Genomic DNA, 15,282 nt, shown 5'->3' on the forward strand with positions numbered 1-15,282 from the left:
TCGGGAGGTAACATCGGATATACAAGAAGTGACTAATTCACCTTAAAGAGAAGAGGAACAGACCTTCCCTAAACACTGCCTATGTTTACATGGGTGACCCCTGGTGGCCAGCTGACCAACTTAAGTTTGCTTACAACAGTCCTGAGAGCATGTTTGCACCAGACAATCAATAATATAATATTTCTACTGAAAAAGATACAATCGAATAAAAAATAGAAGGTTCAAAACCAGTCCAAAATAGTTTGATAGGTGTTTTAATCATACTAGTTATTGTTAGAAATAATGTGTAACAAGAATAATAAAACTGTTTCAAACATTGCTGATTGAGCTTCAGTGAAGATGAATGAGGTGCTTAGAAACACAACAAAAACTACAAGAAAACTTATCTCCATGGATTAATTATGGTGAAAGGGCACAGCTCATTACTGTATTGTTTATCAATATTATTCCTAATGACTGGATGTTATCTCTGGAGATTGATAAAGAGAGTATAACTTGAACTGTGCACAGCTCAGACATTCGATGATGACTAGTGGAGTCAGCATCATGTGGAGCCATACTGTGTAAAACAGTCATCAACAGCACGTGTGAGTATATATGTGCATATATGTATATATGAGCAGACACAGCCTGTAGAGTTAAACTATGTCTTTTCTCAGGACTGTTATAAACAACTCCATCATCATTCATCCTCCAGGCTTCTACATCATCGGATTTGAGTCATTGCCCTACATTGATATCTACATTATCTTTCTTGCATTTCTTTATGTGGTTTCACTGGTGTTCAATATTTTACTGATCTACATAATCGCACGGGACCACTGCTTACACACTCCAAAATTTCTTGCCGTTGTCAACCTTGCAGTAGTTGATGTAATCATAAACACGAGCATTATTCCCGGCATGATTAAGGCATTCCTCTTGAAAGACAACTTTGTTCCATTTAACCTGTGTCTGTTACAAATGTTCATTTACTATGTAGGTATATCTATGGAGTCATATGCACTTGCTGTTCTTGCCTACGACAGGGCGATTGCAATATGCTGTCCTTTGCGTCAGAACGTATTCAACACTGTGGCAATCATGTCTTGTATCATAGGTGTGACTTGGGTTTACATTCTGGGGATAACGGCATACAGCACGACCATTATGACTCGGCTGTCTTTTTGCAATTCTGTCAAAGTGCTCAGCTACTTCTGTGACTATGCACCTGTGTTTAGACTCGCCTGTAATGATTACACAATGCAGTGGTCTGTAGCTTCAGCTTCGAGTATGGTGAATCTGGTGGCCCCTTTTACTTTCATTGTTCTGTCTTATGCATGCATCCTGATCACTGTGTTCAGGATGAAATCAGTGAGCAGCAGGATGAAAGCTCTCGCTACTTGCATTGAGCACCTGGTTCTTGTTGCTGTATTTTACATCCCTATATTCAGCATTTTCTTACTGGGACTTTATGTGCGGGCCATCGACCCCGACCAGCGTGTTCTGAGCCTGTCACTGGCCTCTTGCATCCCACCCTGCATAAATCCTGTTGTATATTCTTTAAAAACTAAAGACATCAAAATCAGAGCCCTGGCAATGGTCCATAGAGGGAAAGTAAGGCCATGACAACTTTACTTTCATGCAAAACAATCTGTGGAGGGTTTTGTGTGCCTGTGTGTGTGTGGTGAGACAAAGGCAGCCTATTTTACATATCCGTCAATGTGGAACACTGTCAGCAGGGATGGTTTGTCTCATTCATCAGCATTTAGAGACAGTCTATTTTTTGTTAATATTTGTTTATATTCTGTCATTATTTGAACATTTACAAAATTGGACACATGAATAAAATCAACCAATTTTCACAAAGTTTGCATGTTCTCTTACGAAAAGTTTTGCAGCACAATTCATATGATACAAAATCTAACTCAAAACACAATGTTGACACATTACTGACACTATTGTATCCTACGTCACAATCACTGTTTTAAACATGTTGTTAATGCTGTAAAAAAGTTTGGTTTAGGCAACAAAACCAATAACAAAAGGCTATATGTCTTATTGTATTTCACATTTATACTCCTAATAAATTGTCTGATAAAAACATAAGGTCTTTATTGTTCTCTTTATTGTATTTATATGAAGTATTTGCAGAGCTTTAATGTCAGTGTGCTGCTTGTTCCACATCACAAATTAATTTTCTAGTCAGATTGATGTTATATTCTTAAAACACACTACACACGTAATATGAACTGCATACCACGGACTAAACTATCACTTAAGTATAGCATTACCACCAGATAGTTTACACATTGTTACTGGTCCAGTCTACCGTTTAAAGAAAAATATTCATGACAAATATAAATCATCATTATCTTTTCACTTGGATCAAATGTTTGCCAGTATGATTTTAAGACAAATTAAAAGGATTTAGTGTTTAAGGGTTACATATTTTCTAGAGTAAATAACATATGTATGCAATCGAGTGTTTTCCCTCAACCATTAGAAGGCTTCAGTGCAGTACCCAAGCTGTTTTGAGCACCACCTCAAAATCAATGTGGCGGGTATCAAAACTAACTAACTTCTATCAGATCAAATGGTTGTAGTTGAACTTTTTTAGCAACTTTTATTTAAAATATTGGAGTGCTTTTTATTCATTATCTGATCTAAAGGAGCCTTTCCAACTTTGTGTTCACAGATGCGATAATATTAATGGTCCAAAATGAAGTCAACGTCCTGTTAACAACATCATTTGTACTTGTACTGAATGAGGGCAGAGCCTCAGTTTAGCTAATCAATCCCAGGGTGCACTGCACCACAAAGAAGACACAGGCCTTTATATAAAAACACAGGGTGACTTAAATATTTAGCTTTTCTCTTTATTCTTGTTTTTTTTTTTTTTAAATCTAATAAGACTTGCAGGAGAGAAAGGAGTCGTAGAGGAATTAATAGTATACAAGCTCAGATTGTATACGTTCTTTATATCATCACTTTCTAGGTTGAGTATTTGACCTTTTTGGTTGTTGAGCAATGCAGACGTAAAACTGGATCATACTTCTTAGACACAGAATAGATAAATATTTAACTGCTTAAACAGGAATAGTTTGTTCTGCAAATGAAAATAAGCAAATGGATAATTAAAACAAATATAATATAATATGGGTAATTCAGCTGTTATCAAATGCAAACTGCAGGTGAACTTGACGTTTATCTTGTTAGTTCTTTTTACAGAGCTGTTTGGTTGTCTCCTTTTTGAAAAACCGTCACGTTACATAGTATGAAAAGAAAATAAGTGCTACAAATCACAAATCTATTATAAAATACATAACTTATGCCTTGGTTGCTGTCCACTATTGTCTGTTATGAACATTATTGTCAACACTACATTGTATTGTGGGATATTTATGCCAGCGTAGTGTCCAGAGTTTGCATACTGTAATATTTCACCGTAAAAAAGTCTGCAAATCATGGACTATAGTTTTGGAAAATACTAAAAAATCTGTTTAAGTATACTAAATAGCATGTTAACCAAGCAGGTGACCTAGTGACTGCACAAAGCTTATTAAAATAATCTGTTTGGCTAAAAACAATGTGCAAACAAGCAGTCAAATCTGATAGAAGTGGTTCAGCAAGGTGAAAGTACCCACATCATCAACAGAGTTTTAAAGTCACAACAGGAAATTTGCAGATAAAGCTTACAATGAATGTACAGAAACTTCTGGTAAATTGAGTTTAAAGTCTGAGTGGAGGTTGGTGTTCTTTAAGCAGGTCTACAGTTTATAAAAAACAACACAGAATTGGTAAGTAAGAGCTTAAACTTGGGTTAAGCTAAGTGATTGAACAAAAGATAGAAATAGGTCTGTTGAATAAAATACACTTTCACTCCAAATATCTTATTTCACATCCTTTTTCAAAACATCTTCGGCAAAAAACACCATATACTGTTTTTTAAAAAACTTATTTTAATATTTCATTTTTCTGTGTGACAGCTTCATACAAATAATGATGTAAACCAACACCAATTTACTTGGTAACTAATTAATAAGGTGCAACTGAGATTAATTAAGGTGAAGTAAACACAGTTAAAGGTTTGTTTGTTTAAGTTCAGGTCATTAACCACAATTCTCTGGTGATGGAAACACAAACTAGGCTCATTACATCTATTTTGCTTTGGCTCACCTCGGCCTATTTAATGAGATATTCATCCTCTGGGAACGAGTCATTAAATGTGTTTGTCACCGTTTACTCACTTTGTACAAGTTCTTGCAGTTTGTACAACTTTATCAGATATTTTCCTGCCTTAACCGGTACTCACACTCTGGTCCTCAAATCACTGTCATTAAACTTTTTCTGCTGTCTTTTCACAAGAGGTCACAAGGTCATTGTGCATATATGAAAACAGTATTTACTGCATTAAAATTTGTGTAAAACTACAGATAAATAAATTGGCTTCTTTCACAGTGTGACCCTGTTTTAGTTTACTGACTTTAAGTAGAACTGTAGTGGCAAAATTATGATACCATATTTTTACGAAAATAATAATGAAATAAAGAGGTATGATCAAATTTCAGTAAGAAATTGACAAAATATGTCAGAATTTTGTTTGCGTATCTGTAACGGCAGGGTTGTGACAAAATGGGGGCTCATCTGTTTTGTTGTCTTTAGTTTAGTAAACTCGAGTAAATTTGAACTATTTTGTATTGTGATTTGTCTGGCCCTGAAGAAAAGTGGTTTTCTTCAGGTCAGTTTGGGCAATTATAGACGGGTTCCTTTGTTTACTTTGGCAGTAAACATTTGTTTGCATGTTCATGACTGTGTGTGTATTGTGAATGACGGTAAGGACACATACATTGAGTTGACTGATTTGGGTAGGTAGATTTGATTTGTATGAACCATTTTAAGCAAATTAGGTTTGAATAATGAAAGTGTAAATCAGGTTTATCTTCTGGTCAGACTGGAGAGGCAGAGCAGACAAACATTACGGTTTGTGTAGATATCAGTTGAGTCAAGTGACTGATGGTTGAGACCATCTGAAACAAAGTTACACACTGTAGCTATGAATATATTAACTGTTTTACACTTACTGTAAAGCTCAAACATTTGTTTTCATATCTCATTTATTTCATTCTGTTATATTCATTTGGAATTTTTTTTGCTAAGCTCCTATACATGACATTATCATTCAAATAAAAGTGAACCAGTTTTTTTAATGGACGTTTAAGTGGAGGATATCAAAAAATAAATACACAATAGTGCTGCTCTCCAAGGATCAAATTAAATTCATTATTAAGGTGTTGCACCATGATTCAGTCAGTGACATTTGACTCCTGATTGATCTCCAGAGATCATCAATTTAAATCACCATATACAAGTAGGACATGCAGAAATGCATCTGCATGCTGCTTGTCGAGTCTGTACGACGAGTTAATGCTGAACGATTCTTCACATGAAAATCAGGTGGGCTCCATGTATTGACTTGTGATTCTACTAGAATGTATCTGACAAACTGCTTTGTTTGTGTGTTATCAGTATGGCAAGGATGTTGGGAATTCTCTGAAATCTCTTAGACTCCACAGAAGTCCATGCTCTAATGTATAATATGTTATTTTTTCCCTTTTTTTGGACCAGAGTTATGTCTTCTTTCAGGACGATTTTAAACAACTCTGTCATCATTCATCCTCCAGGCTTTTACATCATTGGATTTGAGACATTTCCCTACATCAGTGTGTATCTCATCTTTCTAGCATTTGTCTATGTGGTTACAGTGCTGTTCAACACTTTGGTTATCTATGTAATTGCCTTTAATCACTGCTTACACACTCCGAAATTTTTTGCTGTTGTCAACCTTGCAGTAGTTGATATTATCCTCAATACCAGCATTATTCCCAGCATGATAAAGACATTCCTTGTTAAGGACAACTTTATTCCATTCAACTTGTGTTTTGTACAAATGTTTTTCTACTATACTTTTGGGACTTTGGAGTCATATGCACTTGCTATACTTGCCTATGACAGGTTGATTGCAATTTGTTTTCCCCTACGTCACAACTCAATCAACACGCTGCGGAGCATTTCTCATGTTATCGGCCTGACTTGGTGTTTTTCTCTGGGAAGCATTGCATTTTCAACAGGCATAATGACTCGGCTTTCTTTTTGCAATTCTGTCAAAGTGTTCAGCTATTTTTGTGACTATGCACCTGTGTTCAGACTCGCCTGTAATGATTACACATTGCAGTGGTCTACAGCTTCTTTTCTCACTATTTTGCTCCTCGTAGGACCTTTTATTTTTATTTTTCTATCTTATATTAGCATTTTAGTGACTGTATTCAGGATGAAATCTGTAGAAAGTCGAGTGAAGGCTTTGACCACTTGTGTTGAGCATATCATCCTTGTTGCCGTATTCTATATTCCTCTCATTACCATTTTTATAATCGGGTTTTATCTGCGAGTCATTGATCCTGACCAGCGTGTGCTGAGCCTGTCACTGGCTTCTTGCATCCCACCTTGTGTCAATCCTATTGTATATTCTTTAAAAACCAAAGAGATCAAAATCAGAGCACTGGCACTGATAAGAAAAACTAAAATTGGTACGGATCATTATAAGGGCAAACCCCGACGGGTTAATAAAACATAACAAAGATTCAGATCTGAAGTGTGTCAAAAAAACGATAATCTGGGCTCTTTTGAAACTCGCATCCAATTCTTTGTTAAAACAGGTTTAATAAGGCCTCAGTGTGATAGGATTTGTTTTTGACACTTTGACTCTACAGTTCTAATGTGTCCTTGCCTTGTACCTTAACCTGAACCGAGCATAATCCGAACAATTTATCTCTGCTATTCTTAGCTTATAGGCTTTCCTTGAAGCAAATGCTGCTCTAATGGGAAGGAAACACAAACTGAAGTAAAAAATATGTTGACACAACATTGACGGCTTGAAAATGAGTTTAATGAGTTTTGAGCCTACCTGTCGAATATCCTTGAGTAAGATACTGAACCCTAAATTGCTCCTGATTCTGCGTTCATCGGTGTGAGAATGAATTCCCAATGGTGGCAATTGGCTCCGTTTAGGGTAGCCTCTGCCACCTGTATGAATGTGTGTGTGTGAATGGGTGAATGAGCGCAGTCTGTAGTGTAAAGTGCTTTGAGTGGTCGCACAGCGACTAGAAAAGCGCTATATAAGTGCAGGTCTATTTACCTTTTTACCATTTAACAGATCCCAGGCAAGTTTTAAATAATCTTCTCACTGTGGTTGCTATACACTTCTGCCATCTGGTCATTTTAACCAAGATTATTTCCCAGAGTTACTGCACGTCCATCTAGTAGCATATTTTGATGGGGAAAACGTATCACATATATTTATTTCAACGAATTACCAAGTGTGCAGGACCCTACTGAGTATATTTATTGGTAAGACGCTTTTGAATCAACATTTTTTGAAAACAGCATCTTTGCATGTTAAGTTTGAAATTAATCCCACCAGATAAAGGCTTGTTTGTTAAATTGTGTCTGCAGGTTTGTATTCAAATATGTGATTTGTTTAAGATTGCACTTGTGAGGACAAATTTAATCACATTTCTGAATGAAATTGACTTTTTCCAGTTTGTGATTTAATGTGTTCTGCTATCTAGTATAATATGGTGTTAACATGTGGCCCTGTCTTCAAAAAAGTGGATGTATCCCTTTATATTTACCCCCAAAGCACTTGGTAAAAATCATTGTCTTGGTTAAATATTATGTCAACACTGATTTACTTTGATGCTTTCTCAACATTCAACCAAATCTTTTTGTTGAGGTTTTAGTCAAGATGAGTCAAACTCGATGATTTGAATCAATTCTTTTTTTATATATATAAACAATGGTCACAATGTTTGAAAAATAAAAACAAATCTGGTGATAACTGTACCTGCCTTTGTCCTTTTTTTCTTTTGGAAGATTTCCTGCAATTAACTTCTATCTAAATCTAAAAAATAATTATTTATTCAATGTCTCAGTTTCTCTCTTCTATGGAACATAATTAAACAAGATGCTTGTCTAAATTAACTTGTCTTTATTAAGGTTGATTAATCAAAAGCAATATTCATTAGTTACATAAAAGCCCATTGCTATTGTTATTATATGACTAAAAAGGTTTAGCTTAATAAATGTTTCTTTGAAAGCGAATTTTAAATGTTGAAAAAGATTATTTACATTATTACGGTAAACCTAACACATCTAATAATTACAAACATACAAACTGATACCAAATACGTTGGAATGCTAAGAAACATGAAATAAATACACAATCGACTTTGTGACATATATTCAATTGAAAACAGTGCAAAGACAATTTGTCTAATGCTTACTGAAAAACTTTTGTTTTCTGCAAATATATACACTGAAATTTGATCGACTCTGTTTATTTATGTTTTACTGAGCGTTCCAAGATTTGTGGAATCTGGTTTGTATGAAATTATATCTACATTTTTATTTTCTCTAGTTCTTTATTTGCACATTTCGAAGAAAAGTCATAGAAAAGTAAATAAAAAAAAATAATGTGCAGGAGAGGGGGGGAACCATTTTTTAAGGAGTAAAAGATTAATATAAAAGTAATTTTTAAATGGCATAAAAATATTTAACATTTTAAAAAGTATTCATATAATTATTTCTTTAGCAGTTGTTTTCATTTTATGAAGCGGAACTGATTTTCGCAAGGACGGAACTATCTGGCGGTTACACTTTCGTCCTCTCCTCAAATGTGTCCTCCGCGGCTGATTATGAGAAGCGCAGTGATGCAGGTTATAGAAAGTTAATGGCAGTGACTCGACGGACAGGTCCGCGGCAAAAGATAGTAACAGCAGGTAAAAAAAACAACAACAGAGAGTTATGGGATCATTTGTGTTAGCAAGCACCGTGACTGTTTTTAATTGCAGTGCAGCTAAATGACCTCGGTAGTTTGACCGAAAAAAACCCGATTATTTTCAAGTCGTTGAAGTATTATATTCGTTTAGTTAAAGTAACAATGCAACAATGTAAACATTTAAAAGTAAAAGGTGGGTTTAACGAACAGATTCAGATAGTAGTATGGTAAAAGTAGAGAGGTAAAGTGTTAATACACGTTAAACTATCACATGTAGTACTAACTGTACAATCCACATTTTCAGTGTGCTATATATTGAGCTATTATAGATGCATTGACATGTCAGCACTTAAATTTAGCAAGATCATCATGTGTTCTATATGTAGAAATATTAATCTGCAAATGAACTGAGTCTGTGTAGTGGAGTTAAAGTGTAGAGTTGCATGACAGAAGTTCTTAAGGAAGTAGAAGTACCTTCAAATGTAATTTACATATACAGTGCAGTACCATCCTTGAGTAAATGCACTTCCACTCCATCACTGCTGTTGCATTAATGTGTCGTATTGCACAAATTATGTTTTTCCGATGGATCTATATAAAGTGCCCCTTGAGACAAGGTAGATTTATGACACACAGCTAACTATAGACTGATAAAAGATAAATATATATATATATATATATATATATATATATATATATATATATATATATATATAATAAAAATAGCATAATAACATGGAATTGCTGATAAAAATTAACTTTACCTTATTCTTACTAGGGCTGAACAAGTTGGAAAAAATATATACACTCCACCACTGCTGTTGCATAAGCATGTGTTGCATTGCACAAATGCCATAGTTGTTGATTGTTAAAATGCCTCACAAAAGCAGTTTCTGATTTATAGTTACAAAGTGCATCATGAGACAAGGGAAATTTATAACACACACCACCAACTGTAAAGACTTGTGAAAAATATATAATTGCGATTTTTTTTTTAACTGATATTCCTATTGGAAGGAAGGAGTGAATTTTTCCACAATTTTTCAAATTTTCATTGAAAAACATATTAAACTGATCATGGTGTGATCTCTGCTAAACAACTATTTAATTGTTTAATAATGTTAATGTTTATCATTAACATCACATGTTTCCACAGCAGACCCACTGATTCAGCACTGTGCATTGGAACAGAATGTCATCTCCTTCCCCCCACGACCGCAGCCGCAAAGACGAGGATGAGGACGACCCTGTTGATCAGATGATTTCCCGCACTGGCTGTGCCGAACTACACTACGCTGTGCAGGAGTGCATGGCTGAGCACCAGGACTGGCGTGTGTGCCAAAGCCAGGTCCAGACCTTCAAAGACTGCATGATGAATTTCCAGATCGCCCGCAAAGAACAGTTGATGAAGCAGATGAAGCCAAGCTCCAAGGAGTCTGCCCCCAGCTGAACTCACAACACCCCGAACACACGAACACACACACACTGGTTGAGGTGTGTTGAAGAGGATAGATTGTACCACATTTCAATGAAAATAAATAATGAGCAGCTACAAAAAACCCTGACTTGTAACCAATCAGTCAAAGATCTATATGTTGTATATGTTCGATTGTTTTTCAGCCCAGACATACAACATAGAAAATATACTGGGGAGCCCCAAATGTATATTTCTCAGAATAATTTGAGTTTATGTCTTAGTTATGTAAAATAATAGCACAAGAGAAATTTAGGATATTAGTAAGATTATAAACAAACTGAATAAATAAAAAAAAAACAGTTGATAAAAACTGATTAACCTGGCACTGTACCTCAACAAAATATCAAAAGACAATCAGGAAAAAATGGCTTATTTTAGGTGCATTTCAGAAAATATACATGAGCATATAGGCTAAATTACACTAATTCTAAATGATGGTAGTTAATTAGATTACAACAGAATCTATGAACTATTTTAGATTTTGAAATAAAAATTTTCATTGAAATATATGCCTTTTGCAGAAGCCCTGAAAGACAAGTTGAATTGTTTTTTTATCTCGCACGTATGAGATATTGTCCGGTTTTTATGTATATATATATATATATATATGTGTGTGTGTATATGTATATATATATATATATATATATATAAACAGGACAATGACATTGCAAACATGACTAACAGTGCAGAATGCAAAGGGTGCGGGTATAAATATGGAACAATGAATGTAACAGGCTGCTTTTTATGCATGAAGTAGATGGATGTGCGTGCGTATTCTATAGTTGGTGTATGCAGCAATATTTGTCAAAGAACAGTGAGTATTTCAACTATGAAATGTAAAGTTAGGTTGTAGGTGGATGCTTGGAGCTGGGAGTGGCTCACTTCAGGTTTAATTGCACTTATAGGCTATAACGTTAGCTGTCATGTTGACTTCACCGTGTGTGTCTGTGTGGCGCAGAATCATGCAGCAGCTCCTGTCACAAATTGAAGACATGTTGACAGTCTCGCAGACACACACACTTACACATATGTGACTTGACAACTAACGTTACAACATAGTGCAATTTAACTTCACTACACTGCATGTAGTGAAGTGAGCCGCTCACAGCCAGTTCCCAGCTCTGTGCAGAATTTTACATGCATGGACATACAGTAGGCTACCAGTCAAAGGTGAATGAGAAAAGCATGTTCAACTTTTGACCGGTACTGTAGATCTCATGTTTATCTCCTCAAATCAGCTGAAAACAACATCAGTCTGCTACAATTAAAACACACAGACCTCCTGTGTAACAGCCATGGCCAGACACATCAGCTTAAATGCACAAACAATGCCCAGGTGTGAACTTAACTTGCTATTTGTTGTTACATTTATTTTACATATGGCATTTCTTGCATCCAGGTGCATCATATACACATTAGGCAGTTTACACTGCCTGCAGACACCTTGATCCTAGGTGAATATTAAGTAGCCATGTGGAACACGCAGTCTCTTCACAATATGATTCCATCAGACCTTATATCTACACAGTTCAACCCAAGTCGGCACCTACACACGTGGACAAAATTGTTGGTACCCCTCGGTTATTGAAAGAAAAACCCACAATGGTCACAGAAATAACTTGAATCTGACAAAAGTAATAATAAATAAAAATTATATGAAAATGAACAAATGAAAATCCGACATTGATTTTGAACCGTGGTTCAACAGAATTATTTTAAAAAATAAACTCATTAAACAGACCTGGACAAAAATGATGGTACCCCTAGAAAAGACTGGAAATAATGTGACCAAAGGGATATGTTAAATCAAGGTGTGTCCACTAATTAGCATCACACGTGTCTACAATATTGTAATCAATCAGTGGGCCTATATATAGGGCTACAGGTAGTCACTGTGCTGTTTGGTGACATGTTGTGTACCACACTCAACATGGACCAGAGGAAGCGAAGGAAAGAGTTGTCTCAGGAGATAAAAAAAAATATATATATAGACAAGCATGTTAAAGGTAAAGGCTATAAGACCATCTCCAAGCAGCTTGATGTTTATGTGACTACAGTTGCACATAATATTCAGAAATTTAAGATCCATGGGACTGTAGCCAACCTCCCTGGACGTGGCCGCAGGAGGAAAATTGATGACAAATCAAAGAGACGGATAATATGAACGTTAACAAAAGAGCCCAGAACAACTTATAAAGGGATTAAAGGTGAACTTCAAGCTCAAGGAACATCAGTGTCAGATCACACCATCCGTCGTTGTTTCAGCCAAAGTTGACTTAATGGGAGACGACCATGGAGGACACCATTGTTGAAAACAAATCATAAAAAAGCCAGACTGGAATTTGTTGACAAGCCACAAAGCTTCTGGGAGAATATCCTATGGACAGATGAGACAAAAATGGCAATTTTTGCCAAGGCACATAAGCTCTATGTTCACAGACGAAAAGATGAAGCATGTTAAGAAAAGGACACTGTCCCTACTGTGAAACATGGAGGAGGCTCTGTTATGTTCTGGGGCTGCTTTGCTGCATCTGGCACAGGGTGTCTTGAATCTGTACAGGGTACAATGAAATCTCAAGACAATCAAGGGATTCTAGAGAGAAATGTGCTGGCCAGTGTCAGAAAGCTTGGTCTCAGTCGCAGGTCATGGGTCTTGCAACAGGATAATGACCCAAAACACAGCTAAAAACACCCAAGAATGGCTAAGAGGAAAACATTGGACCATTCTAAAGTGGCCTTCTATGAGCCCCGACCTAAATCCTATTGAGCATCTTTGGAAGGAGCTGAAACATGCCGTCTGGAAAAGGCACCTTTCAAACCTGAGACAACTGGAGCAGTTTGCTCATGAGGAGTGGGCCAAAATACCTGCCGAGAGGTGCAGAAGTCTCATTGACAGTTACAGGAATCATTTGAATACAGTGATTGCCTCAAAAGGTTGTGCAACAAAATATTAAGTTAAGGGTACCATCATTTTTGTCCAAGCCTGTTTCATGATTTTATTTTTTTAAATAATTCTGTTGAAGCATGGTTGAAAAGCAATGTCTGACTTTCATTGGTTAATTTTCATAGAATTTTTATTAATTATTACTTTTGTCAGAATCAAGTTATTTCTCTGACCATTGTGAGTTTTTCTTTTATTAACCGAGGGGTACCAACAATTTTGTCCATGTGTGTATGTACATTACATAGACATTTGTAGTTAACTAATAAGGTAAAAAAAAAAATGTATGCTGCATTTTGCTGAACTTCAACTTCCCTTTGTATTGTGTGTCAGGCACTTCCTTTAACACAGCCCAATTAAGCCTCAAAGTTTTTCTCCTATGTATGAGTTATTATCTCCTACGTATGAGATAGTAACACCTACGTAGGCTTAGACGTACTATCTCGTACGTACAAGATAGTAACTCCAAATCAAACAAATAGTGATATTTTTTCTAGATTTGGTAACAAAAAAAATCTACGGCAGGAGAGATTTTTATGCTTGTTGGTACTGTTTGTTGGAGTTACTGATACCCAGCCCTGCTACTAATGGAGCTTGTTTTTACAATATCTTACAGGTGTAAAAACACTTTTACACTTTTATTAATAACTGAAAGTCTAAAATAAGTTCTGCATGTTGTTCAACAAACAGTGGCTTTACAGTTAAACTTAACTTAACTTAATAAACTTGCTGACAATGACGAAAAGAAAAAAAACTCCACCTTGCCTTTCAGGGCTTCCGTAGCCTTTTGTAAAATATATATATATATATATATATATATATATATATATTTTTTTTTTATATATCATAATATTTGAAATTCATAAAAAAAAATCACTGCCCCCCCTAGCCTGTCAAAGGAAATACCCCCTGGGTCAAGTAATGCCATAATGGAACATTTTCAACCACATTTTCCCCATCTCTTTGCCATTATTTTAACAGGGCCTGTAAGAGGGTCAGATAAATGTTTTAATTTCCCCGTGTTGTTCCCCATTTGACTCACTGGGACAGGTATGCTTTAACTTTCAATGTACTTATCTTTCACACACAAAAACAACTCACTCTGATCGCTCCATACACAGCATGGTCAGATCTTATCATACACACGCTAACTTTGTGTAAATTTTTATTCATGTTCGTTCCAAGCAACGCACCCTCCAGTATAATGTGAATTACTTTATTAGACACTGAATTTGTTATCATAAAGCTTATTGCTTTACCTTTGTATATTTCCACTCATATGTCCATCTGATTTTAGTAGGACATTTCACCCTGAGTGTGCCTTAAAACATACTTATTTTGTTAATTCCTTTCATATTTTATTTTTTTTAAATATAATTTTGGTCCTAGACCTACACGTGTTTTCCCTGCCCGAAACTCAGTGGCTTTTTACACAGACAGGTTTCTCCACCCCCCACGGGGAATTACGAGAGAATAAGACAGTCAAGACTACGGTTTGATTGTTACATGAACTGTCTACCTAGGATTTAAATACTACAAGGAATGATTGATAATACCCAGGGCCGGCTCTAGGCACAGGCGACATAGGTGGTTGCCTAGAGCAGTAGTTCTCAACCTTTTTGAGTTGCGACCCCAAATTTAACATGCATGTTGTCTGTGACCCCCCCTCACTGAACAGAATCTCATAGTTCAGATCATACAAACTCAGTTGATGCGACAAATTTTGGACAAATAATGAAGCAGAGAACAACTAAAACATCTCTGTCTGTGCATTTATATATATTTTTTTATATGTTATTGTTAGTTTTAATCTAAGTCCTTTGCTATAAATTTAAAGGTCCATTCTGACCTCGTGAGTGTGTAACAGTCAGCTTCAAGCCAGAGACTCCTTGGAAAGTAATAACTTGCTACTTTGGGATTTGTCACAAAATTACCCAAAAAAGAATGAAATTGACCTCAAAATGACACAAAATGATAAAAAAACCCAACATAAAATTACCACAAAAAAAAGGCAAAATTACCCCCCCCCCCCCCAAAAAAAGACACAAA

The 15,282-nt window shown here is 35.8% G+C and overlaps 3 protein-coding genes across 4 annotated transcripts; all 3 read left to right on the top strand.

Annotated features, from left to right (window-relative positions):
- The first annotated feature begins 645 nt into the window (after positions 1-645).
- Positions 646-1,608, top strand: LOC131986214 (olfactory receptor 1M1-like). Its single transcript, XM_059351066.1, has one exon. The coding sequence runs from the start codon at positions 646-648 to the stop codon at positions 1,606-1,608; it is 963 nt and encodes a 320-aa protein (XP_059207049.1).
- Positions 1,609-5,611: 4,003 nt separating this feature from the next.
- LOC131986216 (olfactory receptor 1M1-like) lies at positions 5,612-6,613 on the top strand. Its single transcript, XM_059351067.1, has one exon. The coding sequence runs from the start codon at positions 5,612-5,614 to the stop codon at positions 6,611-6,613; it is 1,002 nt and encodes a 333-aa protein (XP_059207050.1).
- A 2,067-nt stretch (positions 6,614-8,680) lies between these two features.
- On the top strand, positions 8,681-10,801 carry LOC131986182 (cytochrome c oxidase assembly factor 4 homolog, mitochondrial). 2 transcript variants are annotated; one of them, XM_059351015.1, is made up of 2 exons: positions 8,681-8,816; positions 9,972-10,801. In XM_059351015.1, the coding sequence occupies exon 2, from the start codon at positions 10,008-10,010 to the stop codon at positions 10,263-10,265; it is 258 nt and encodes an 85-aa protein (XP_059206998.1). In that variant the 5' UTR covers positions 8,681-8,816; positions 9,972-10,007; the 3' UTR covers positions 10,266-10,801. The 2 variants fall into 2 exon arrangements, with proteins under 2 accessions (XP_059206998.1, XP_059206999.1); XM_059351016.1 differs by having other exon boundaries at positions 8,720-8,816; positions 9,975-10,801.
- Positions 10,802-15,282: the final 4,481 nt, after the last annotated feature.

Source organism: Centropristis striata, chromosome 15, assembly GCF_030273125.1.
Source record: "Centropristis striata isolate RG_2023a ecotype Rhode Island chromosome 15, C.striata_1.0, whole genome shotgun sequence".
NCBI lineage: Eukaryota > Metazoa > Chordata > Actinopteri > Perciformes > Serranidae > Centropristis > Centropristis striata.

What these genes read in the sequence shown, in the direction of transcription:
- LOC131986182 (XM_059351015.1), top strand. Translation starts at nt 10,008, where the DNA reads ATGTCATCTCCTTCCCCCCACGACCGCAGCCGCAAAGACGAGGATGAG.
- LOC131986214 (XM_059351066.1), top strand. Translation starts at nt 646, where the DNA reads ATGTCTTTTCTCAGGACTGTTATAAACAACTCCATCATCATTCATCCT.
- LOC131986216 (XM_059351067.1), top strand. Translation starts at nt 5,612, where the DNA reads ATGTCTTCTTTCAGGACGATTTTAAACAACTCTGTCATCATTCATCCT.